The 26,645-nt window shown below is 44.9% G+C and overlaps 1 protein-coding gene across 1 annotated transcript in view; it reads left to right on the top strand.

Annotated features, from left to right (window-relative positions):
- ARL8A (ARF like GTPase 8A) overlaps window positions 1-23,845 on the top strand; it is a 213,574-nt gene extending 189,729 nt beyond the window's left edge. Inside the window, exons 6-7 of the mRNA XM_086923124.1 lie at window positions 1,724-1,794; window positions 21,396-23,845. Coding sequence (XP_086779250.1) covers window positions 1,724-1,794; window positions 21,396-21,445 — 121 coding nt within the window. The 3' untranslated portion in view covers window positions 21,446-23,845. The remainder of the gene's footprint in view (window positions 1-1,723; window positions 1,795-21,395) is intronic.
- The last annotated feature ends 2,800 nt before the right edge of the window (window positions 23,846-26,645 follow it).

Here is a 26,645-nt window from a genome sequence, read left to right as displayed (position 1 = left end):
AGAAGGCCCTAGCTTGGTTTTCATCTTTCTTTGATCATTGTATGCAATACGTTGTTCTCCCTTCTATCTGCTCATTCCCGAGGGCTGATGTCTAAGGCATCCCTCAAAGGTCTGTTCTTAGTCCTACACTTTTCCACAAGGCCTCAGACTGCCTGATACATCGTTTTTCCTTATGTTATAAAGAAACAAAACCCGGATCCATCTACTATTCACATAATCCATTAGTGGGGTTTGAATTGACTTTGCTATAAGTAGTGCGCTCTGTCAATGCATAGTCCTTCCGCTAGCACTGTGTTGCTGGAAATCTCAACAACTTTCCTAAAACAATGTCATTTCTGAAGATCTAGGTGTTAAACTACTAACTGAAATGAAGGTAGTGAGAGGCAAGACATGCGCCAACAAAGAGCACCAGATTGATTAAATAAGACCGCTAAAATGTGGCGACCCACCCTTTTCTCCTTATTCTCAGGAACATGAAGTAGGCCACACAAAGATGAAGAATGCAGCAGATGGCATGGAACATATTGTAGTACCGAGTACCTATGGAGCATTCGCTTTCTACGCTGAAAAGCCATAAAGAGAACTCTAAATATGACGTGATCCGCAGCAAGAAAACAGTACATGTGATCAGATGCCCAGTCTCAGAGATACAGGCACAACTAGAGGTTAACTGCTGTGTTTTGAACAATCTGGAGTTGCTGGATTGACACTCTAAGCACCCCCACTTAAAACCTAGGTTCTAAGGGGCTGATTATGATCGCGGTTTTCCCGCATCCTCGGGGCCGGCGGAAGCCACCGGAAAACTGCTGCGGAGCCTCCAAAGACCCACCGCCAAATTAGGATGGCTGGTGGGTCTTGAATTCCGTCTGCAGCTTTTACGCCGCGGTCGCCTTCCGACCGCGGCGGAAAAGCACTAACATGGCTGGCGGAGTCTATCAGACACCGCCAGCCATATTAGGATGGAGGGAATCACATGCTTTTCCACTGCGGCTTTTCCGCCATGGAAAAGCATACGGACATTCACTTCGGGGGCCCGTTGCGGGCCCCCTGGGTGAAGGGGTGGTGGGGGGTGCACATGGGGGGTACCTATGGTACTCCCCTGCCTTTGCGTGCACGAAGCGGCAGGCACCGCACAGTGCCTGCCGCTTTGTGCATGCAAATGCACTGCTTTCATTTTTTACATTGCGGCGGGTGCTCCTTGGAGCAGCACCCGCCGCAACGTAAAAAATACAAGATGTGACCGCCAGGGTGGCGGTCACATCCTAAATGCCATGGAGGGACCGCCGCTGCCCATGCGGGCGGTCCCTCTTACTCAGGGGTGGCGGACGGACGCAAGTCCATCCGCCATCATAATAGGGCCCTAAGTCCTTTCTAAGGTGAACAGTAGCATTGCTAACTTTCAGTGTTGAAGCAGGGGTAAGATATTCTTTAGCATATCAAGGAAAAAAAACTGTTAAAATAAAAGATCACTGAGGATCAGACAGACCAATCAACTTTAATCATTGGGCTTTTTTTAATTATTGGTGTATTAATAAAGGGTGTATCCCTTAGTGGCATTTTTTGTGTGTTGACTCTTTCTCTGTCCTCTTTAATTATTGTGGAATAATCTTGCTTAGCCAATCCATTGTATCTCTTTCTAGGAATTCACATGTGTGTGTGAATTTTAAAGGTGGACACTGAAAGTATCAACTACTTTTACTAAATGTTTATTTTTTATCAACAGGAATTTATCAGCAATCCAGGACCGAGAGATCTGCTGTTACTCCATTTCTTGTAAAGAAAAGGACAACATTGGTATGTAGCAATTATATATTATATAATCTTATGATAGAGTCTGTTTTAAAAGCAGCAATACAATCAATGATGTAGGTATAATGAATATATTAAGGAATATTAAAAATGTATTTTTGTGGAGAAAACAAATCATTCCGTTCAGGCCCTCTCTAGCCCTAATCTTCCCGATGACCTCTTTCCGAGCCAGATGTTTTGTGATAAGCTGGTGGAATTTTTCAAAAATAAAGTTGAGGCAGTATATGATGAATTTGGTTCTACCAGATCTTTTATGGGTCCAAGCACGGAGACTGCCTACTCAAGCCTTAATAATAGTGAGCTCTGCAATTTTCCACCTTTCAGTATTGCTCAAGTGCTGGAGTTAATCGGTCACACCAAATCAGGAGCCCCCTCAGATCCCTGTCCGCCCCAAGTATTACATGACATAGCTGATAAGTTAGCCACGGTTCTTACCACTTTGTTAAACATCACTATCAGGGCACAGTGGCATAACAAAACTAGAGGGGACCCCCTGCAAAGTACAAGGAGGGGGCCCCCCAAGCTCTGGAATCAGTCAGGAGCTCTCAGCCAGGGGCCCGCTGCTCATGCACAGTGCCGAAAGGGGTTCTCTGGAGCTCAGGGACCTCCTGCGCACCACAGGGGCTGTGGGGCTATTGATACACCACTGTAAGAGCAGGTATCTTCCCCATTGAGTATAAAAAATCCTCAGTTCTTCCTTTAATGAAGAACCCTGACTTAACCCTAAGAAAGAGAAAAACTATCGACCCATTTCACGTCTATCATTTCTGGTGAAGGTACTTGAGAAGCATATACCCGCTAACAGTACTTATGCTGACGTACTCAAATTGTAGTGTTGATCTTCATCAATGTTGAAGAGGTCGCCGACCATTCTTGCAGATGCATGTGTGCAATTTTCAGCTGGATGTGTGGCAGTTGAACTTGAAAAAAACAAAGTTTCTCCTATTTGGAAAGGATTCTTTCTGGAATCAATCTTGGTAGCATTGTACTATGAATCCTTCTCCTATGCCAGTACCTGATTCCAAAGTTAGGCACTTAGAGATATTTCGGGATTCTGATCTGTCTTTCATGAATCAGATAAACATATTGACTGTGTCATGTTTCTTCTGATTGAGAACTTAGAGGAAAGTTCAGCCTTTTATTCCTTTTGATTTGCAGAAATTTGGTTGTCATTGCTTTAGTGTTATCCAGTTTGGGCTACTGTAATGTCCTCTATTTGGGCAAAAAACAATGCTCTCTAAATAAGCTTTAGACTCTGCAGAATGCAGCCGGTCACCTTCTTAAGAAAGTGCCAAAGTTCAAGTCTGACTTGGGTGCCTTATCGAAGCTTCACTGGCTTCCAGTTAAAAAAAGAATGACCTCTAAGTCTCTCTGTCTGGCACATAAAACAGTTTATGGCTTCTAATCAGAGTCCCTGAAAAAGAAATGTGTGTGGTGCATTCCTAATTAACTGCTGCAGTCTGCAGTTTCCAAATCAGTCATTCTTCCAGAAATTAAGAAAGCTTCTTGGGGTGGCAGAAGCTTTGTTCACCCACCATTCAATTTTGGAATCGACCGCCTATGCACCTTAAATGTCAGCCCAAAATGACAAGCTTTTGGAAACATCTGATATCCAGGCTGTTCGCTCTTTCTGTGTAGGCTTCATTCCCCCTGCAGCTTCAGGTCAGGAAATTGGTTAATGTTAGTGTCAAGACGCCCAAGGGCATTCGTGCACTCTATAAATTAGAATACAAATCAAATCAAAAACATCCATTCAACAACCGCTTTCAGTCTAATCAATGAATTTACCCCAATATCTCCGTTTCCACCCGAGTCTCTCTCAGGCAGCTTATTATATTTGTATTCTACACCAGTCCGATTTAATATTGTGGAAATTCAAGTTTTTAGTTGTTCAGTTTTTACTGACATGATACAATACTTTCTTGAAATCTTCAAAATATTGATACAATTTTATGGAATAACATTGAGCTGAGGAGCACTTCAAATTATTTAAAATTCTCGAAGGACTAGACAAATATGGCAAGACAGCAGAGAAACCAAGAGGATGGAAAGTGGGTAGAAAAGAATCACAGTCTTCGAGGCAGAAAAACATATGTAAATAAGTAAATCAGTAGACAGATGAAGGGAATAATGTCTAACGGTCACCCCACCATGAGTTCAATTGTAGATGAGGGAGAAGAGAAGCGTATTTGCTTCCCAATTTAATTAAATAATTAATTTAATGGGGAGAGGATGTGGCCTAATGGCTAGGGCGGTTGACCTCAAATCTGGGGAACTGGTTCGAGTCTCTGTAATGACTCTCAACATCCTGTGATTCTGGGCAAATCACTTAATCTTCCCGTGCCTAACAAACATGAATGTGTCCTTGTGTAACACAACTGGTGCTTGTGTAACGCGCTCTGATACTTGATACCTTTGGGTCAACTCCCCAAACGTTTTTTTTTAAAATGGGTTGCGGCTGAGGTGGGACATCTGCCAAAAACTGATGGAAGTCCCTGATGCACTGTTTAGAATGCATGCCCATGCCTTAATCCTGCTAGACATGATTAGTACTCTGGACCTTGAAAGTTAGATTTTACCCAGAGAGCAGGATGCACCTTAGACTATATGCTACTTTTATATCTGCAGTAGCATGTGTGTATTTTTGTAATTGTATACCTTGAACCTATCCAAAAGAGAGCAGAGCACTGCACAGAGCCAAAGACAAGCATACAGGCAATGAGTGACTAGAGAGGTTGCTCAATTCTGTGAGCTGAAATGAACTGTTACTGCACTTTAGGCAGTGTTCTTTAAAGAAGTGTGCCTACAACTCTTTTCTGAATTGGAGCAGCATTGGGACACCCGTGATCGATACAGAGATCTTGTTCCAGGAACTGGGTGCTTAGATGGTAAAGCCCTGCTGCCATGTTTTATTCTTCATTACACTTCAGAGTTTTCAACCTGATTGTGTTCTAGCTCCTGGTGTACTGGGAACCACCAGACATGATGAACTTGTCAGCCCAAAATGACAAGCTTTTGGAAACATCTGATATCCAGGCTGTTCGCTCTTTCTGTGTAGGCTTCATTCCCCCTGCAGCTTCAGGTCAGGAAATTGGTTAATGTCAGTGTCAAGACGCCCAAGGGCATTCGTGCACTCTATAAATTAGAATACAAATCAAATCAAAAACATCCATTCAACAACCGCTTTCAGTCTAATCAATGAATTTACCCCAATATCTCCGTTTCCACCCGAGTCTCTCTCAGGCAGCTTATTATATTTGTATTCTACACCAGTCCAATTTAATATTGTGGAAATTCAAGTTTTTAGTTGTTCAGTTTTTACTGACATGATACAATACTTTCTTGAAATCTTCAAAATATTGGTCGTGATGGCTTTGTAAATGATACTGATGGTTTTGAAGAAACTGTGGGCTTGCAAGGGCATCAAATGGAGATCCATCAGGAATCAGGATAGGAGTAGTGTGGTCCTATTTCTTCAGGCCCTGGATGAGACATGCTACAGCGTGTAGAATGCCCCTAAGGGGGACCACTGTGGAGTTCTGTGTGGCAATGGAGCAGGGCATTGCCACCTTCCAGATGCAAGAGTATGAGGGCTTGAACATCAGTCTTGAAATTACTCCCTGATAGAAAGAGTATCACTTAATTGAAAAGACAGATTTAGTATCAGGCTTTATTTGCTTTATCTGCCGGTGTCTTTTTTGAGGGTGAGGTTTGTGTCGACGTTGGAACGAAGAAACTTGGCATTCAGTGAAAGTTGGGGTTTTATGCCAGCAAGTTTCATGCTATTGAGAAAGGTTTGTACTATTTCCTAAAATTCTTGGCAAATAAGAGAAAATCTGTCTTGGGGAGGTTCAGCTTCAGCTGGGTGCTGAACATCCAGGTTTGGATGATGTGCAGGCAGTGTCTGAGGTGTTGAATGTCTGAAACGGAGGAGACTATGAAGTAGAATTGTATATTATTTGTATATTATTGTATTTTGATCCTATTATCTGTGAGCCAATTTCAAGTGGACCCCATGTAAAGGTTAAAGCTGACAGGAGATCATATGGAACTCTGGGGGACTCCACAGGTGATAGAGATCTCCTGGGATCTGGAGGTGCCCATGTGAGTGGATGAACACAATGATGTTGGTTGGAAAGGTAGGTGGTAAACCAATACCAAGAGAACAAATCACGGTCCGCAAACAGATCATAGTGCTATTCTGGTGTCCGTCTACTCTGTATCCCAAAAGTAACACTTGGCATCAACTAAAACGCTTCTTAGTTATGGAAAAAGATTCAAGGATATACTGGATCCCTTTCTGTCACTAGGATGTATGTTTCTTGGGAGGTCAAAATATTGACCTACAAAAAAATCTAATCTCCAATATCCAATATTACTGTTTCGGCAAGGTAGATAACTGTGGAGCTAAGGATAATAAATGTATGCTCCTCTCCTTCTGCTTACCTTGATGAGATATTGAGGTAGTCAATGCTCATTACTGTGACTTAGAACAATATGCTTTCTCATCTTAATCAGTGTTCAATGCACAGCATTAGCAAGATGGCCTTACCTGCCCTTAACAGTAAAGCTTCACTGTGAAAATGATGCTTCATTCCAGTGCCACTAGAAACCAGAACTGATTCAGAAACCAGTCTCTAATTTCCTCCCAACAGTACGTAGAAGCTAATAACCATTTGGATCCTTGTTTGGCAGGTTTTCATACTACAAGTAGTGCAAAGTCAATGCATGCCTCTGCTGCACAATTGTTGAAAAGCAGTTGCGAGGGATTAGAACTGGCATGGTCTTTCTTTTGGATCACTTAGCCACCATCACAACCATGGGACAATTTGAGGCTGCTTAAGACACAAGGTCCCAGAATAGAGTGGCACCTGAACTGCAATATCCACCCCTTTCACATTTAAAACGGTGTCTGCTGTATGTGGTGGACTTGAAGATTCTGTGTTCTTCCCTCTTCTGATTATTATGTATCTAACCACATTTTTATGGACATTTCTGATAATTCTATTTTTCATTGAATTACAGATCAACATGTTATGCCATCCGTTAACATCTCTTCTCTGGCTCTCCTCTTTCCCCTGGATGATACATTGGCCTATTAGAGACTTGATACACAGACACTCATGGTCAAAAGAGTTTGGCCATCTCCCCTCTTCACCTCAAAGTATTACTGCTGGTGGGGTTTCCTTAGCTTTTTTATTGCATTGATTACCCCACTATGAGATGATTATGAAACAAGCTGAAGGACCTTTAGGTGCACTCTTGCAAAGCAATAGTATTCAAGTCGTATGCAATAAGAGTTCCAAACTTTTCTGTTCTTGGGCACAGTACCCATTAAGTCATAGTTACTGCATTACCACCAACTGCCAGTGTCTGTGGGATCAGAAGCTATCTCTAGTGATACCTGTAATTTCCAGATGAATACAATCAGCATATTTGCAGCACAAGGCATCTGGAACTGGAGCGTTTCAGTAGGCCCTTCAGCTGAGGCAATCTGCCACCCAACAAAATCAAGCTTCAGTGTTCAGTTATCAGGAATCCTGAAGCTCCTTTATTATGGCCTAGTATCTCTTCCCAAAACATTGGTATATACACATGAACCCACCAAATATGCAGAATGGAGTCCACCTCATTGTAACATCTCCAGCACTTATTGGAAACTTGAAGTCATATCCTACGAAGATGGTGTGGGGTCAGGTACCAATTGTACGTGATTGTGGAAGGCGATTCCCTATATGGTATGCTTTTAAAAGTGTGTGGAACAGTGTCCAACAGTTCGGACCAATCGTTCTCCTTATGAGTATTAACTAAAGGTCACCGTCATATGCCTCAATATTCTCAGGATGACCTAAGAACTTCTTCCAGCCATGCCTTATCCCATAGTGTCCTGCCTACTACACCTTAATCTATTAATTGCCATCTTTATCTGTTTATCAAGCTGCTCCTTCCACAGCACCAAGACCACCCTCCTCACTGTCACAGACGACGTCTGCACCCTCCTCAACTGAGATGAAACTGAAGCCCAAAGAGGTCAGCTGTGGAGTGCCTCAGGGCTCCTCCCCGAGCCCCACTCTCTTCAACAACCACATGGCCCCGCTCGCAGCCATCGTCAGGAACCGCAGACTCATCATTGTCTCCTAAGCCTACAACACCCAGCTGATTCTCTCCCTCACCAACGAATCCAGTCGCCAAGAACAACTTCCATGATGGGATGAAGGCTGTTGTCACCTGAATGAAGAACAGCTGCCTCAAGTAAAAACTCAGAGAAGACTGAAGTCCTCATCCTGGGCTCCCCCTCTCTGCTTGGGATGACTCCTGGTAGCCTGCAGCCCTTGGAAGCCCCCCACACCCACAGACCACGCACAAAACCTTGGCATCATCCTGGACACCATGCTCACCATGAACCACCAGATCAACACCATCTCATCATCCTCCTTCTACACACTAGGAAGATCTTCAAGTGGATCCCCACCGAGTCCAAGAAGACGGTCACCCACGCGCTTTTCAGTAGCAGAATCAACTATGGCAATGCACTCTATACCGGCATCACCCAGAAACTCCTCAAGAAAGTGCAGAACATTCAGAACGCCTCCGCCAGACTCATTTTCAACATCCCTCACCACAGCCACATCACCAGCCACCTGAGAGACCTCCACTGGCTCCCAGTTTAACAAAAGAATCACCTTCAAGCTCCTCATACATGCTTACAAAGCCCTACACATCGCGGGACCTGTGTACCTTGACCACCGCCTCACATTCCACGCACCCACCAGAATCCTCGCTCCACCCAACTGGCCCTGGCCACCATCCCAAGTATCCACAAGACCATGGCCGGAGGAAGATCCTTCTCCTACCTTGCAGCAAAGACCTGAAACACCCTGCCTCTCCACCTCAGGCAATCACAGTCACTGCCGCAATTCAGGAAGGACCTCAAGACCTGGCTCTTCGACTGAACCACTGCACCTTTGATGTATCAGTAGTTGCCTCTTCCCAGTGCCTTGAGACCCTTAAGGGTGCACTCTATGCCGCTCTACCCTACTCTGCACCACTAATCTATGCCACTGCTCTCTATGCCACTGTACTCTACACCACTCTAGTCTGCACTCTAGTATGTAGAATGGTGTATGGCACTGCACTCTATGCCATTGCACTCTGTTATAAGCCACTGCATTCTTTTCCACTCTACTTTTCACCATTCTACTCTGTAACTGCACTGTACACCACTCTACTCAATGCCATTGCACTCCATGCTACTCTCTTCCACTACACTGCACTCTACCTTACTGCCCTATATGCCACTCTACCCTAGTCTGCACCACTCTGAGCCACTGCACACTACACCGCTGCACTCTACACCATGTTACTATACTCTACAATAATCATCACTGCACTCCAAGCCACTCTGTACCACGTTTCTCCATGCCACTGTACTCTACGCCACTGCACTCTAGCCCAGTCCACTCTTCTCTATGCCACTCCACTCTCTGCCACTCCACTCTATGCTACTCCATGCCTCTTTATGCCACTCCACTCTATGCCACTCTGCAGTGCTTTACGCCATGACATTCCACACAGTGCTACTCTACACAACTCTACCCCACTCCACTCAATGTCACTCTGCTCTATGCCACCCTTCTCTATGCTGCTTTACTTTACCCCACTGTACTATACTATGCCACTCTTCTCTCAGCGACTCCAGTCTACTCTACTCCACTCTATGCTATTCCAGTTCACTCTATGCCATGCTGCTCCACTCTACAATACTCCACGCCACGCCACGCCACGCCACTAGTTTTCCACACGCCAATCTACGCCACTCTACTCTGCTCAGCTCCATTCTTTGCCAATCCACTCTTTGCCTCTGCACTCTACGCTGCTCTAGTCTACTCCACTCTACACCACTCTACTCCACTCTACTTTGCACAACTCCTCTCTACGCCACTTCACTCTGCTCCACTCCAAGCCAAGTCACTCTGCGCTACTGCACTCTATGACACTCACACTCTATGCTGTTTCACTCCACTCTACTCTACTGTACTCCACTCCATGCTGTTGTAAAACATGGCTAAAAGACATTGACAAAGCTAATAGCTATCACTTAGGTAAAACCTATTAGCTATGCCCATGCTTGTTTTAGGTGAGCTGTGCCATTGTTTGCATGTTTATACTGGGAACGAGCTACCATCTACTGTGAAATTGTTAGTAGTGGTGCAGCCCTTAGTCTGAGGATCCCTTTTTGTATGAAGTTTGAAATTAGGTTGTAGAAAAGCTGGTCAAGTTGATTTATATTCCTGGCGGGCGAAGCAGAGAGCTGTGAGGGGTAGTCATCTTGATGCCGCGCCTTACAGGACTGTGAGGGCAGCGATGTGGTCACGTGTCATACATGCCAGCACTTCAGAACAGGAAAGTGGGAGATGTTTGAAAAGAAATCGGGGCATGTTCGAGGCATGTGGGCTGCTGAATTCATATCTGTGCATAGTCCGCCACCTAGTGTTGGGTCCGGATGATTGCACATTGTTGTCCTGGAAGAGTCTTCGAAGTATCACGAGATAGGTGGCTCCTCCCCTGGACTACAGTGCGCATGGGCATCGCCTCCATCCCCAGATTGTTTTTTTCCGCCATTGGGTTCGGATGTGTTTCGGTTCCCTCTATCGGAACCGATAGTTGTTCTACTTTTTACTCGAGACCAAAAGGTCTTTAGGCTGGGCGTCGGTATAGTTGCGTTCGGGTTTCTTACTGACTCTCAGCTCCGATCTCTTACTGCCCTTCCACGTGCTTTCGACGCGGACGGGCCTACACTACACCCTTTGCTATGGAGCGGACTCCATTCAAGAAGTGTCCGCTGTGTCACTCTAAATATTCACACCTCGACGTGCACCCCGTGTGCAATACATGCTTGTCACCGGATCACCGTGAAGACACCTGCATGGCGTGTTCGAAATTTAGAAGTAAGAAGACTTTAAAGATTCGCCGGGCTAATCGGCTCCAGGCTCAATTGTCGGCTTCGGCACCCCCACCTGATGACATCTTCCAGGAATCTGTCGAGGGAGAAGACGACGTACAAGGGTCGGACTCTGGCCCCGCGTCCGAGGAAGAGACCTACGACGCGGGTGAGGAGGCCTACGACGAAGTCTCCGACGAGGTAGGGGACGACGAACTGGCTTGTGCCACGATGGGAGATAGCTCGGAGGATGAGCATCCCCAACCAGACTCCGGGGTTACTCCCCGTCATACGGCCCAGGTCGAGGGATCGCCTTCGGGCCTTACCCAAGATCTAACTATGAGTCCTACGTCCCCGCCTCCGGGCCCGGTCACGGACATTTCTAAGAAGAAACCGAAAGTGAAGCCAACTGGTCTTGCACCCTCGGATGCGAAACCGAAACTGAAAGTGGCGTTGGTGAAGAAGGTTCTGGAGGCGTCAACTTCCACGAAACCCAAAATGGCCGACTTGAAGAGCCACGCCAAAATGGCCGACCTGAAGAGCCACGCCAAAATGGCCGACCCGAAGCCCTCTGGGTCGGCGCCGAAGGTGAAGGCCTCCGACGCGGCTGCGTCGGCGCCGAAAGGGGTCGTGGACCCGAAGACGGCTTCGAAGAAGCGTCACGCCGACGGTGCGCCTAGCCATGGGGCGTCGGCCCCGAAGAAGAGGCCTACCGGCGATCGGGCTCTCGGAGACGAGGAGTCGCTCGAGACGGTTCAGCCCTCGGCATCCCTTACAAGGAAGGTGGGGGAATCCTTAAAGCGGATCCAACAGTCCACTGTGGTTCCCGATCAGGACACTGTAGTGCCTAGACCCACGCCGAAGCCTGCTAAGGAACAAACGCCCATTCGTTTTACCCTTCCACCCAAGTCGGCGCCGAAGGCCTTCGCGCCTAAACAGGGCGGACACTCACAGGAGGTATTGACGCCGAAAGCTGCCTTGGTGGTGTCGAAGCTTCGGCTCCAGCCGCTTGCGGTGGAGGAACGTCGTGAGGTGATCATCGACGCCAACACCGGAAAATTGTCGCTCCTCAAACGAAAGATTACGTCGGAGCCGGCCTTGGAACCTTTTAAGATTCCACTCAAGAACAAGAGGTACTCTGCGGACTCTTCGGCTCTGATGGAACCTCTGTCTCCACAGGCCCTGGAACACTCGCCGGCCCATTCCCCCGCGCCTGATGTGGACGAGGATGAGGCCGAGTACACCTATCCTGCGTACTCGGATCCGGAAGAGGAGCATGTGCCCTGGACAGCAGGAGGCGACGCAGACGACCCGCAGTCGGGTCAGGACACTCAACTTTTCGCCGCAAAGACGTCCCCGACAGAGGACTCGGCGGCCTTCAATGCCTTAATAGAGAGAGCTGCAGCGAACCATGACGTCGAACTGCACTCGGACCCCGTGGATGCGGACTTCTTGGTCGACACCTTCTCGGTAGCCGAAAAGCAAGTCAAGACACTACCGATGCTTAAAGGGGTGCTGAAGCATGCACAGGAGGTATTCAAGGAACCCACCCGGGCGCGGGTGGTCAATCCTCGCATCGACAGGAAATATAAAGCGGCGCCCACGGATCCCACGTATATTAAGGGACACTTGCCATTGGACTCCCTGGTGGTTTCCAACGCTCGAAAGAGGGCGAATTCGCAGACTACTGGTGACGCTCCTCCCCCAGACAAAGAGTCCAAGATCTTTGAGGCATCAGGCAAACGCATTGCTGCACAGGCAGCGAACATCTGGAGGATCTCTAACACCCAAGCCCTGCTTGCACGTTATGATAGGGCCCATTATGACACATTAGAGGCCATCCTGCAACACTTGCCTGACCAATACAAGGAGGCGGGGGAGATGCTCATTCAGGAGGGTAAACTCATTACAAATGCATCCATCAAATGTGCCCTAGATGTGGCAGACACTGCCTCCAGGGCTATCAATACAAGTGTGTTACTTAGACGCCATGCCTGGCTTCGAATCTCGGGGTTCAAACCCGACATACAAACCACAATATTGGGTCAAACAGTGAATCCTGACCATCTGTTTGGCCCTGAGGTGGATGCCTCCCTAGAAAAGATGAAAAAAGATACCGAAACTGCCAAGTCTATGGGGGCTTTACAAAGTCAGCAGTTTCGGGGTGGTTCCTTTCGCCGCTCCAATTCAAGAGGCACCTCGAGGGGCCAGGCATCCCAGTCCACACAATACTACAAGGGTAACACCCAGTCCTCGTATAACAACAACAAGGGCAGGGGTGGCTACAGAGGCAATAATATCAAAGGCAGGGGACGTGGAAACAATGCCTCCAGGTCCACCACCACCAACAAGCAGTGACGTCTTGTCACTTCCCCCCGATCACACGACACCTGTCGGGGGGAGACTCCAGCAGTTCCTGCCGGCGTGGAGGTCCATCACCACAGACAGGTGGGTGAGGTCTCTTATCCAGTACGGGTACTGTCTAGAACTTACGTCCATTCCACAGGACATACCGCCAAGAAGCCGTGCTATGTCCGACGAGCACTTGACCTTGTTGCAGCAAGAAGTTCTAGTCATGCTGCAAAAAGGGGCGATAGAGCTCGTTCCATTGCAAGAACGGGGAACGGGGGTTTACTCCCTGTATTTTCTGATCCCCAAAAAGGACGGATCACTCAGGCCGATCCTGGACCTCAGGACATCAACTCGGAGCACTTCCATATGCTCACATTGCAGCAGGTGCTTCCCCTGCTTCAACAGGGGGACTTCCTAGCAACGCTGGATCTGAAGGATGCCTATTTTCATATTCCCCTGCATCCTTCCCACAGAAAGTATCTCAGATTCACGATCTTAGACCAGCATTACCAGTTCAGAGTCCTGCCGTTCGGGGTCACCACGGCACCGAGAGTATTTACGAAATGCCTAGCGACTGTGGCGGCGCATCTCCGTCGCCAGCACGTCCATGTCTTTCCATACCTAGACGACTGGCTTATTCAGGCAAAGACGGAACAGCAGTGCGTAGACCACGTGTCACGCACCATTCACCTCCTGCACGATCTGGGATTCTCTCTGAACTACCCAAAGTCCCATCTCCAGCCCGCCCACGTGCGACAGTATCTGGGCGCGACAATCGACACTCTGGCAGCCACTGCGCAGCCGAGTTCAGTGAGAATCGCCAGTATCCAGGCGCTGATCCAACGATTCAGACCCCAACACTCGCTTCCAGCGAAGGTGTTCATGCAGTTGATAGGCATGATGGCCTCCTGCATCTCCATTGTCCCGCACGCGAGACTACATATGCGTCCGCTTCAGGAGTGCCTGGCACGTCAGTGGACTCAGGCTCATGGGCAACTGACAGACCTAGTGTTGGTGAGCGGTCGGGCGTACAACTCTCTGCATTGGTGGAATCCACAAAACCTTTGCAAGGGCCGACCATTCCAAGAGCCTGTCCCACAGATCATCCTGACGACGGACGCCTCTCTCCGGGGATGGGGAGCGCATGTACTCCACTACACTGTGCAGGGACTATGGACAATTCAGCAAAGGAAGATGCACATCAATGTGTTGGAACTGATGGCAATCTTCATGGCCTTAAAGGCGTTCAAAGTACATCTGTGCAACAAGGTCGTGTTGATCCGGACGGACAACATGACGGCCATGTACTACATCCAGAAGCAGGGAGGTACACACTCTCCACAGCTGTCTCATCTGGCTCAGAGCATGTGGAAGTGGGCCATTCAGAGGAACATCTTCCTCATGGCAGAGCATCTCCCGGGCAAGGACAATCAAATGGCGGATCTGCTCAGCAGGCACAGCCATCAGATGCACGAGTGGGAGATACATCCATCAGTACTCCAACCGTACTTCCAAAGGTGGGGTCATCCAGAGATAGACCTGTTCGCCACAAAGGAGAACGCAAAATGCCAAGGCTTCGCCGCCAGATTCCCACACCCCCAATCACAGGGCAATGCGATGTGGATGAACTGGTCAGGCAGATTTGCGTACGCTTTTCCCCCAGCACCTCTGATACCGCTGGTGGCACGCAAGCTCAGGCAACACTCGATGACGCTCATCCTGGTTGCTCCAACGTGGGCTCGCCAACCATGGTACACCACGTTTCTGGAACTCTCCGTGGTACCGCATCAAAGGCTTCATCTCACTCCCAGCCTTCTGACGCAGAGCCATGGCGACATTCAGCACCCAGATCCGCAACAGCTCAACCTGGCGATCTGGCTCCTGAAGTCCTAGAGTTTGGCTACCTCAATCTTCCTCCCGATTGCATGGACATCATTCGGGAGGCAAGGAAGCCCACTACTAGAGCTTGTTATGCGGCTAAATGGAAGAGGTTTGTCATCTACTGCGTGGACCACAGCATTGACCCGCTAGACGCTTCCATTCAAAACATCATATGTTACCTCTTTCACCTGTATCGTAGTAATCTAGCTTACTCTTCCATCCGCATTCACCTGTCGGCTATGGCAGCATACCTTCAGAATAGGCAGCACCTGTCACTCTTTAAGGTCCCTGCTATCAAGGCTTTTCTGGAAGGACTCAAAAGGGTCATTCCACCAAGGACTCCACCAGCTCCAGAATGGAACCTCAATGTGGTTCTTACAAGGCTGATGGGTCCTCCCTTTGAGCCACTGCACTCTTGTGAGCTCCAGTTTTTTACTTGGAAGGTTGCGTTCTTAGTAGCAATCACATCGCTACGGAGGGTTAGCGAACTGCAGGCGCTCACCATCCAAGAACCTTTCTTCCAGGTACATGCTAACAGGGTGGTGCTCCGCACTAACCCTAAGTTCTTACCCAAAGTGGTCTCACAGTTTCACATAAACCAAACAATTGAATTGCCGGTGTTTTTCCAAAACCCAGAGATGCTGGCGGAGCGTATGCTCCACACCCTTGATGTGAAGAGGGCCTTGATGTACTATGTGGACAGGACAAAAGATTTCCGCAAAACAAAACAACTTTTTGTTGCTTTTGCCACACAACACAAGGGAAATGCAATCTCCAAAGCAGGGATCGCTAGATGGATAGTAAAGTGCATTCAGATTTGTTACGCTAAAGCTAAGCGCACTCTCACTATCCCACCGAGGGCCCACTCTACTAGGAAGTTGGGGGCCTCTATGGCTTTCTTAGGTAACATTCCCTTAGAAGACATCTGTAGAGCAGCCACATGGTCTACCACTCATACTTTCACTAAGCACTACTGTGTAGACGTGCATTCCAAACAACAGGCAGCTGTTGGTCAGGCTGTTCTAAAAACGCTTTTTCAGACTGCTGCAGCTGGCGCGGGCGGCCGACGCTAATGGAGGGACTGCTATGTATTCTATGCACAGATATGAATTCAGCAGCCCACATGCCTCGAACTGCAAATGCTACTTACCAGTATGCATCTGTTCTTGGCATGTAGGGCTGCTGACATTCATATCGCCCACCCTCCTCCCCGGTGCCTGTAGCAGCTGCAGTATGTATTCATATACACACATATGCTCATAGCATGGTCATCACTCACTTTCTTCACTCCATCTCTGCCAATGGCTAAAAACAATCTGGGGATGGAGGCGATGCCCATGCGCACTGTAGTCCAGGGGAGGAGCCACCTATCTCGTGATACTTCGAAGACTCTTCCAGGACAAGAATGTGCAATCATCCAGACCCAACACTAGGTGGCGGACTATGCACAGATATGAATGTCAGCAGCCCTACATGCCAAGAACAGATGCATACTGGTAAGTAGCATTTGCAGTATTTCCCATTGACTTCTATTGAAGCAGGATAATTTCAAGCTTTAAGCAGCTAGAATAAAGCTACTTTAGGCATAAACATCGAGACTCCCCCCCCCCCCCCCCCCCCCCCCTTCTAATGGCATTTATGTGTCTGTTCGGGCTAAAACCCTGTCTGGCGATGGCATTCTCGAGTCTTTGTGATTTGGAAACAAACGGGGAGCAAGAATTTAGTCGGAAGTAACGGAGGAGATGAGGGAGCAAACTTTGTAAGGGTAGCTACTGGGCAAGTAAGAGTAGGGCAGATGGGAGGGTAAGATGGTTCCTCACCTGGATGGTAGCGGGGTCAACGCGGCCCATGGTAACGAAAGGGAGTCTTAATAAGGTAATTGAACCTTGAGATGGAGTCTGGTACTTTTCTCTCTTTGAAACTGTTCCGTTGTCTTCTGGTTTCGGGTAGTCTTTGGTGCCCAAAAGGTCCGAAACGGAAGGTCTTGTGAGACTTTCCCTGATGTGAATATGATGGATTTTGCGGCTAGTGGCTTCAATTGTTGATATCCTCATGTGGCTTAAAAAAAATTAATAACATCAGTTCGACCAGTATGTGTTGTTCTTGTACTAAAATAGATAGTTTCAAGCATGCAAGGCGCCCGCAAATTTAAATGCGTTGCTATACTGCCATCTGCTGGACAATATTTAAAAATCCACCTTTATTGTATCCTCAAACGTGCCCAAAAAATGTCTGCTGAGAACGAAGGAAAATGATGATGCCCTTCGAATCAGTTATCTGCCACACAGTATATTTCTCTAAATTTGTTTTTTTCAGTTATCTGTCTTCCTTTGTGTTGGTTTGCTACTATTGATACAGGACATATATTTGGAGTCAGGATGTTTTTTTCCAGTACGCAAGAGTGACATCTGTCCTGAACCACACGTGTAAATCCAAAGAATGCTTTACTGTTCCTATGAGGACATGACTAGTATCCAGAGAAAAGAAAAATAGGGAAAGGAGTTTCTAGGTTCTGTTATCTCAAAGTGAGACAATCACAAATATTGTCTCTTGTTGCCCTCACACATCCCAAGGGATGTCTTGCTTCCTCATTGGGTTTTTCTCCTCGTAGGGCCAAGGCTGCAATACCCTACAGGTCCCCCGAACTGTCTCTATCTTTTTATTTTGCTGTATGATGAGTGAGGGTGTGAGTTTTTTAAGAGGGGTTGTGAAAGGTGAGTGAGTGAGTATTTAAAAATGGCTAGGAGATACCTTAAATGTATTTTAATGTGTTGGTTCCCCTGTCAACTAAAAAAAAAACGTAGGTTGTTATTACTGGTGGGGTAATTATGTACCCTAGTAACTAGAAGGTCGACATGTTTCGAACCCTGTAGTGGGAAAAACGATCCTTTGTGCTTCCTCAGGACCAAAACAGTTATGTGTAGTTGTGAAATTCAAAAATAGATAACCCATGTATATTGCAGGGGTAGAGCGGTCCCCTGTGTGTTTAGTATAGGGTGGCGCCAGCTCGTAAGAACCACTGGTATTACCGCCCTATTACTATTGTTCATATTATACATCCAGGCACGCATGCGAAGGTAGGTGTAGCAGACTTGCGCACCCGGCAAAAACCCCTGTTATGGTGCGGGCGGCCATGTGATAGCCTTTGAAGCCTATTGAACAATATTAATAGGTCAGTAATACCAATGTTTACTACGAGCTGGCGCCACCCTATACTAAACACAAGGGGGACCGCTCTACCACATCAGTATACAGGGGTTATCTATTTTTGAATTTCACAACTATAAATAACCGTTTTAGGTCTTGATGAAGCACCAAGGATCGTTTTGACCACTACAGGGCGCAAAACATGTTGACCTTTTACTTACTAGGGTAACACATTAAAATTCCTTTAGGTATCTCCTAGCCAGTTTTAAATACCCACTCACTCATCTTTCACAACCCCTCATAAAAATTCCCACCCTCACCCATTATACGGCAAAATAAAAAGATCTCCGCTGAAGAGACCCTTTGGGGGTCCCATAGGGCATTGCAGCCCTGGCCGTTCGAGTAGCAACTCCTAATGATGAAGCGGGCAACAAAAGACATAATTTGTGATTGTCTCACTTTAAGATAACAGAACCTAGAAATTCCTTTCCCTATTTTTCTTTTCTCTGGACTCTAGTCGTGTCCTCATAGGAACAGAAACCCATTATTTGGATTTATATTGCTACATGGAGCATGGGTACTGAACCTCAACTAGCTCCTAGTTCACCCCCCCCTTTGATTGATAGACTTCTGAACCAAAAGTGACCATTAGTGACTTTAAAGCCTCTCCTTATTTAACATGACAGATATTTGCACAGTGCATTTGTTCTGTTCCTGCCATGCGGCCAGGTATGTAGAGACAGAGATACTTGTTAGCTGTGCAAGAACGAGCTTAAGTCACGTAAAAACATTGGGGCCGATCAACAAGTCCTTTGCGACGTCAGTGCGTCCCTTTTTGTGATGCACCAGCAGTGCATTTTTCTGCACCATATTTACAAGGACAGGAAAACCCACCCTGCGTGGCTTTTCCTATCCTTGTAAATTCGGCCCCTTTACAAGCAGCACTTTGCGTGAAAGGGGTGTTCCATGGTTGTTCCTGTGGGTGCTCCCACGCAACACCCATGGAACCTGACACTTTTCCAGATTTATGAGAAATCGTAAATCTGGAAACGTGTCTGAATTCTACACCCCCCCCCATTGGAGGCGAAACGAGGAGAAATGTATTAATTTCTCCTCGTTTTTTCCTCTTTCTATGCGTGCTGCATTCTGCAGCACACATAGAACGAGGAAATTACCTCTCATGATTGTTTATGTGCAGGAAGGTGTCCTTTCCTGCACATAAACAATCCTTGAAATAAATGACGTTTCACAAATTCTGTGTGTGCTATCATTCCCGTGACGCAGGCATCCTTGCACCATGGTGTAAGAGTGCATGCGTTAGCGCAGAGCAGCTAATTGTGCGCCAGCGCAGGGGAAAGCACAAGGATGCAACATATTATTGTAAATATGTCACATCCCTGTGCTTTGAAAGTGACTCAGTGGGGTGCAGCCAAATTGCTTGCGGCATGCACTGAATCACTTTCATTGTAAATTGGGCCCATTGTTTATCAAGTTCAGGAGTAAAGTTAAGAATCATGGTGGTTTCAGTGTCTGCAAAACATTTATATGGAATTGTAAATAAATAACTTTCATAAACTGGGGAAAAAAGAAATCAGAGATAACATCTCTAACAAGAGGGCTCAGTCAAACGTAAAATGCTCCACCTTCATAACCTTTCAGTCTCTCAGAAGCAAAAAGGAAACCAACCGGGTTACTCAAGGGCACAAATCTAGGTGTGTTAATTGAGACTGATTTCCCATGAATAACTAACTATACAATACATGCCCATAAATGCACACATTTGGTCCTATTTAAAAGGCCAAGCAAAAGTAAGAAAACAGTATTCTGTGTGTGTCGATTAGACATCCATGTTTGCCAATTTTTGACTTCTCATGGATTCACAAAGAATCCCAGTACTCCTGGAAAACTACACTAGAAAAAGATGTCTAGCCGTACTCCCAGGTGTAACAATAATCACTTGCAGTTAGTAACGCAGCAGAAATGTGAATTTGTGCATTGCGTGTATATTTTGAAGTATCTCCTTGATAAAAATATTTGTCGTGCAGGAACCCCCTTCTGACCATCCCAATTTCCACTCTTGAAGTGCACTTTGTATGGCCTTGCACTGGAGCACATTTAAGTTTATTTCAAGATTGTGCAACTGCCTAGAAGAGTTATAGGAATACGTACCCACATTTGTGTTTGTTTATCTACTTTTGCAGGTACCACTTCCCTGGAATGCCCGCAAACATGCTCTTTACCTTAAACATTTTGATTATGAATGTTCCCACAGGCTGGCCCAATTTCCAGATTTTGACATTTAGAGTGTGGTGGCCGGTCCATTGAAGCCTTAGGATAAGGAAGGGGTTTACTCCACTGGTGGTAGACCGATTTACCATACTTAGAGACCTCCTGCAAGGCAGCTGGACATCCCTGTGCCTTCAGGAGAGCCCCCATTACAGTGGATCTGCTGAGGACACAAACTCTTTGCTGAGCAGATGCCATGTTTAATACACCCACTCTGCAAAGTATTTTTTTTCTTTTTAAACAATCTCCCCAAATGATAGTTTGTTATTAAAAAAGACAAATCAAATATCCCTGTCAAACTGGGAATTTTCACTCTGAATGTGGGTGTCAGTGTTTAGGTCTCCTGTTTGGGAACACTGTGAAATTCCTGGTAGTGCAAAACAGGAAAAATTGAATGTTGGAACATAAACTTAAATATAGGGAAGGATGTTCGAGGTAATGTGGCCGACGACCCAATGTCCAAGAGGCCATTGATAAAAGGATTCCTCCAGAGGATGAAAGCATAGGCTCCATAATCAGAAACACAGCACTTCCTCTGAAGATAACAGTGTTTGTATATGGTATATCCACCTACATTTTGGCACAGTGCTTCACCCTCCAAAGTCTAAATGAGCTTTCCAAAAGCAAATTATGTTTGCAAGGATACTTTAATCATCTCGATATTATGTAGCAGGAATTGAAAATGTGAGCATACAAATGTATTGTTTGCAGACCTATGTCGAATTGAAGGGCACAAAATACTTCTAGAATCAGGCGCTTCCATTTTCTTTAACATTTTGGCATTGCAAGAGGTATTCTGATGTTCTGAAATGTTTTATGCTCTAGAACTATGATTGCTAAGAAACAGTGGGGCAGAGGAAATTAGTTGTGCTCTAATCAAAAAGCAATTGGTCACGTAGAACTGAGTGGAAAAATTGATATCTTTTTTTATAGATGTCATTGCTCCTTTAGTTTCATTTTTCACTTTATTTCATTCCAGACATCACTCTGCAGTGGCTTATCCAGCACTCAAAATCCCGGAGAAGCTGAGGAGTTTTCCAGTTGGCCAACATCCACAAGCCTTGGCTCGAGGAAAACGACGAAGAAATGTTTCTCCTTGTTTCACAAATTCTTCTCTCTCTCTCTCTTTCTCTTCCCACCCCTCATTATCTTTCCTGACCCTCCCTCTCTCTAGTTTGCTATTTTTAGGGAATCCATCCTTCCCGTCTATCCAAGGTTCTAATTACAGTTTTTATTGTAAAGAAAGCATATTCCTGCCCCTCCTGTTCATTCATTCCTTCCTTCCTTCTTTTTTGCACTGTTCAGTTGTCGTTGGATGTATATATATAAATGTATATATATTTTAATTTTTTTATTTAAGATAAGAAAACGATCAAGCTCGCACTAAAATTGACTGACTGAAGCATAAAAACTGGATCATGGGCTATTCTTAATGTACCAATTTTGGGCATTTGAGAAAATATCGGAGGACATATTGTTTTTTGAGCCACACCACACCTTTTTGTTAGGATCACAAACACACAGTATTTGAAGATTTCGGCAGCTGGGTATTGGTGCCAGGTTATCGAAATATAGTAGTGATAATGTTCTATAGATTACTATAGCCTGAAACATATTGTTATAACAAATAAAGAGGCACATATGTTAAAGTGACCCCATTTATGGGCATGCTTGTTGAAACAGTAATATACTCTTGACATTGTCCTGTCACGTGACTCGAGTCATGGTCTGCCTGTAGTTCATCGTCGGCCACCAAGTGTGTGTGTTTTACACTTGCCATTGTGCCCATGATTGATGTCTAAAAGTAAAAATTGAGGCAAAGAGTAATGTCTGAGCCCCTATGCACATGAAGAAAATAATTCTTTGCTCATCTCTTAACCCGTGACTTTCATTGAGCAATAATAAAAATAATATATTGAAAAATAATATGACCTTCTGCTTCTAGTGCCCAGTTTACAATTGTCAATAAGAGTCACACAGGACTTGACTTGTGGTTGAGGCTTGATGCATAACTGTTTCACGTGACCTTCATAGGTCAATTTCCACCCTGAGAATTGACTCAACTCTAAAGTATTCCCAAATAGGATCCCTGAAAAAAATTGTTTTTGCTGCCAAGATGTGTGGCTTTTGAGGATCACTGATTTTGTGATGTATGATGTGCCTAGTTTGCCAAACACATTGAGAAGGCTAGAAGCCAACCAGTTTACTTGGGTAGGTCTGGCAATCATCAAATGCCATGTGCTGTCTCCTGTCAGCACTGGACACTTCTGCTGCCATAAAATCTTCATTGATGGTCATAATGTACACAAAACACACAGTAGAACATCTCTGTAGCTTTTAAAGAGCAGTCCTGAATAACCAGTTGTGGAAATGTTTTTTCTGTTTCTGTAAAATCTCTGATCATCAGTTCTAGGATGCTTTGGACATCACACCAACATCTTCAGGTTACCTTTCTAGACATATGCAAGAGACAGCATTGACATGATGGATGGAAACGAAATCAAGCAAATTGTCGGAAATATTCAGAAGCATTATAAATGTCACTCAGCCTAGTTCCTATAGACTTTTTCTTTTTTTTTATGGCAGATGCTTCTTGGAACTGAAATACTGCATTCTGGAAAATTAGTTCACCCCTGACCTCCTTTTCGTAGTCTATTAGGGACACAGAGGACAAGCTGCAGGAGGCAACAAAGGCAACACTTTGTGACGTGTAGGAACCCAACATATTTGGACATAACAGCTCTCCTCTGTGAGGCCTTTCTTGAGTCCTGCCGCTCAAAGCAAAATGGAGAACAGTTCCCGTCTTGAGTTTTACATTTGTGATTTTTCAGATTAGTAGGACAATTTTGGATGTAGAGACCTTCTGATTAAGTACTTCCCTTTATACTACTACCATAAAGTAGGAGATCACATTTTATAATACGAGTAGTAGAATGAACTGATCATATGTGGCTCGGCTCCAAAACCCCTAATTTAGGGTACATATGTATTTGATATTTGAACACTCTAAATGTTCTTTGTCCAGTGAACGAAAGATTGGTTGCAACATAGAAACATCTGGACTTTCTAGGAAGAAACCATGGTTTTCACCCTCTGCTGCAGACCAACTCCGTTTCAAGAATTTTTTTCTTGTGGAAATCTCCTATGTTATATGTTACTCAAGAACCCCATTCAACTATGGTACGCAGCTTTGGACAGTTTACGTCAAAACTCGGAAATTCAACATTTTTTTCATTTGTTTTTTGCAAAGTTGCACAAGGAGATATTTTCTATGATTTCTATTTTTATTTACAAAATCGTAATGTGGCGTCTCTTTCATTTTGGTCTGCTCATGCCTTTTTCTGTTGTTGGGAGATGATTCTCGTAACTGTATTATTAATAATTATATTATGAATATTGCCTCCTAATAAAATAACAGTTTTGTGTTTGTACAGTTGTCCTCTGTTCATATTTGGGAATTTTGGCTGTTCGCTGGAAAGGATCATGGGTGAGCGATTTACAATAGGCACTTGAAAATATACACCAAACAACTCTAGGTGTTAAAATAATTGAATATTTCATATCCATGGAAGGCATCCATATAAAACTGAGTGCATTTCGACATGTTGCTGCCTATCCCAAAGCCAAACTCGTAGATTGATGTGGTAACCAGGCACTGCCCAGTAACCTCATAAAATGACATGTTCTTTCACATTTTGGTGTTTCTCTGCCACTGTACTGACTGGGTTCTGTGCACTGGTTTTAGGTGGCAGATTTAGACACCAGACTCTAGTGCCGTATCCAGTTGCTGCTGTGTCCAGCCGATGCCACCCTAGTCGAACCTCTCTCTCATACTTTTTTTTATATTATTTTTATTAAGAGCAGTAAGAAAACACTGTCCATTACACCACAATGCATACAATAGCAATATTATTCGGAATTAACATTGAAAGGTTAAAAAACACATTTTTGGAGGGATATGTAAAAACAGAAGGGCATATTACCAAGCATAAGCGATAATTATCGCTATGCTTGGTTAGCGGCTATTATTTTAACGCCGTGCATCGCCTATTTTTATCGCCTAGGACCCTTGCTATTATTAAGGTTTATCTCCTAAGCGATAAAAATCGGCCAAAATGCATGAATATCGCTAAAAAGTCAGTGATATTCATGCATTACCGAGCTAATGCTCTTAGCCATGGTATCCACCTACCATTGGATAACATGGCTAAGAACTGTTCTGGCCAGGCGTTAGCTTCTGGAGATATTAGCGCGAATATTTCCAAAAGTTGGTAATAGGAGATAGCGATGTTAGCGACTGTTTCCAGTCGCTAACATCTTGGCACGCCCACTTTGCATGTCATTAGCGATAATTATCGCTGACATGCAAAGCGGGCCCCAAGATGCTCGCTATCTCCTACTAGCTGGTGTTAGCGACAGCTAGGTAATAGGGCGATAAAATTATCGCCGCTTTAGCGGAAAAAATTCCCACTAAAGCGGCGATAAGGCCCTTGGTAAAATGCCCCAGAGTTCTGTAGCAGCTTATATTCTATGGTATCTTATTTCTGCATGATACAATCGCCTAGATCTAAATAGAAAATTACACAACCCTATTGGCCGAATTTTTTAAAGTGCCTGCGCAAATAGGAAAAACTATTTCCGAAATACCCAGAAAAAGAAAATACAGTCATCCAGCATTATTTAAAGTGCATGTGCAACTAGGATTAAATGTTCCTTAAGTACAAAGAAGGAGATAATGCAATTGTCCAGGTACTCTATAAAGTGCAGGTGTGACAGTCAACATCAATTTTACTAAATATTATCCCATACTTCGTTGCCAACTACAGCGAGCTTTTCAAAACCTACTCTAACTCCACTATACAGAATATCTGCCAGACAGCTATAAATCTTACTGTAGCTCCTATACATTTTGCGTAGGCTTCTTGGACCTATAGGTCCTACACATTTTACTGATCCATTGATTAATCCTGGGTTGTGTACTGCTTTTCCAGTTTTGCAGCACCAGCGACCTGGCAACAGCTATAGATATTATTACAAAATACAGGTGATATTTCGTAAAGCATTGCATTTCTGGCGTGATACCAAATAAAACCAACCTTGGTGATGGATCAATAGTTGATGACAAAAACTGAGAAATCATAACAAAAACATCCTTCCAAAATTGCTGCAATTTATTACATCCATAAAATGTATGAACCCAACCTCCTCCATCCCATTTATTGCATCTAAAACATTGATTCAAGCAGGTAGAAAACACTTTATGCAGTCTCTGAGGAGTATAATATGCTAGCCATCTTGATAGTAAATTCATTCATTTATAATTTGCTCCACGCAATGCTTTATTCGAGATTTCGCTTAATTGTTGCCATTCTTGAATATTGAACTTGCAACCTGTCTCTGAGTGAATTTTCTGAAGATCCTTCTCAATAATCTGTTCATTATGAGCTTACAGATGTAGAAGCCAATACCAAACTCCCACACCCGTGACTCTATTTAATATTTGCTTGATTATTGGAAGCACTTTTCACTCAACACAGTATAGTTATTTTCGAGAAATTTCGTGAGCTGAAGATAACTTAGAAAAAAAGCAGAATTTAAGTTACCAAACTATAGACTTATTGAGTCCGATGTAAATAAAGTTTGATGGTTATAAAAATCACCAAGTAGGCCAAAACCTAATTCTTGCCACTCTTGGTAGAGTTCTTTTGACATCACTAAACTTCCAGCTACAGAATCTTGTATGGGGGTATAAGCATGATATGCTGGAGTTTTTCTTGAATTATAAAACAGCGCAATCCTAGTTACCAATGCTGAACTAATCTAATACCTGTTCTTTTTAGGTAGTTTTGCTGATCGCAGAAAAATGGGGAGTTTTATAGTGCTTTCTTTCACCATTTGTATTAGAAAGAAATTATCAAAAACCGAATTCTCTTCTCCTAATTGTGAAAGTGAGTTAAGCAGGGAAGCCTGATAATAAGTTGGAAAATGTGGCAGCGCTAATCCCCCGGACGCTACATCCAAATGTAATATGGGCAGCTTGACTCTGGGGTGCTTATTATTCCATCCAAACTTCCTAATCATTCCGTCCAATTCTTTAAAATAGGCACTTGGAATTTTCATGGGAAGATTACTAAAAAGAAACTGAAATAGCGGGAGCACTGATATCGTGACCATAGAAACTCTGCCTGTCAGAGATAAATTCGGAAAGGTCCACTTTTCCAATCATTTT

This window comes from Lissotriton vulgaris, chromosome 5 (assembly GCF_964263255.1).
Source record: "Lissotriton vulgaris chromosome 5, aLisVul1.2, whole genome shotgun sequence".
Taxonomy (NCBI): domain Eukaryota; kingdom Metazoa; phylum Chordata; class Amphibia; order Caudata; family Salamandridae; genus Lissotriton; species Lissotriton vulgaris.
This window is presented reverse-complemented; position numbering and strand designations above follow the sequence as displayed.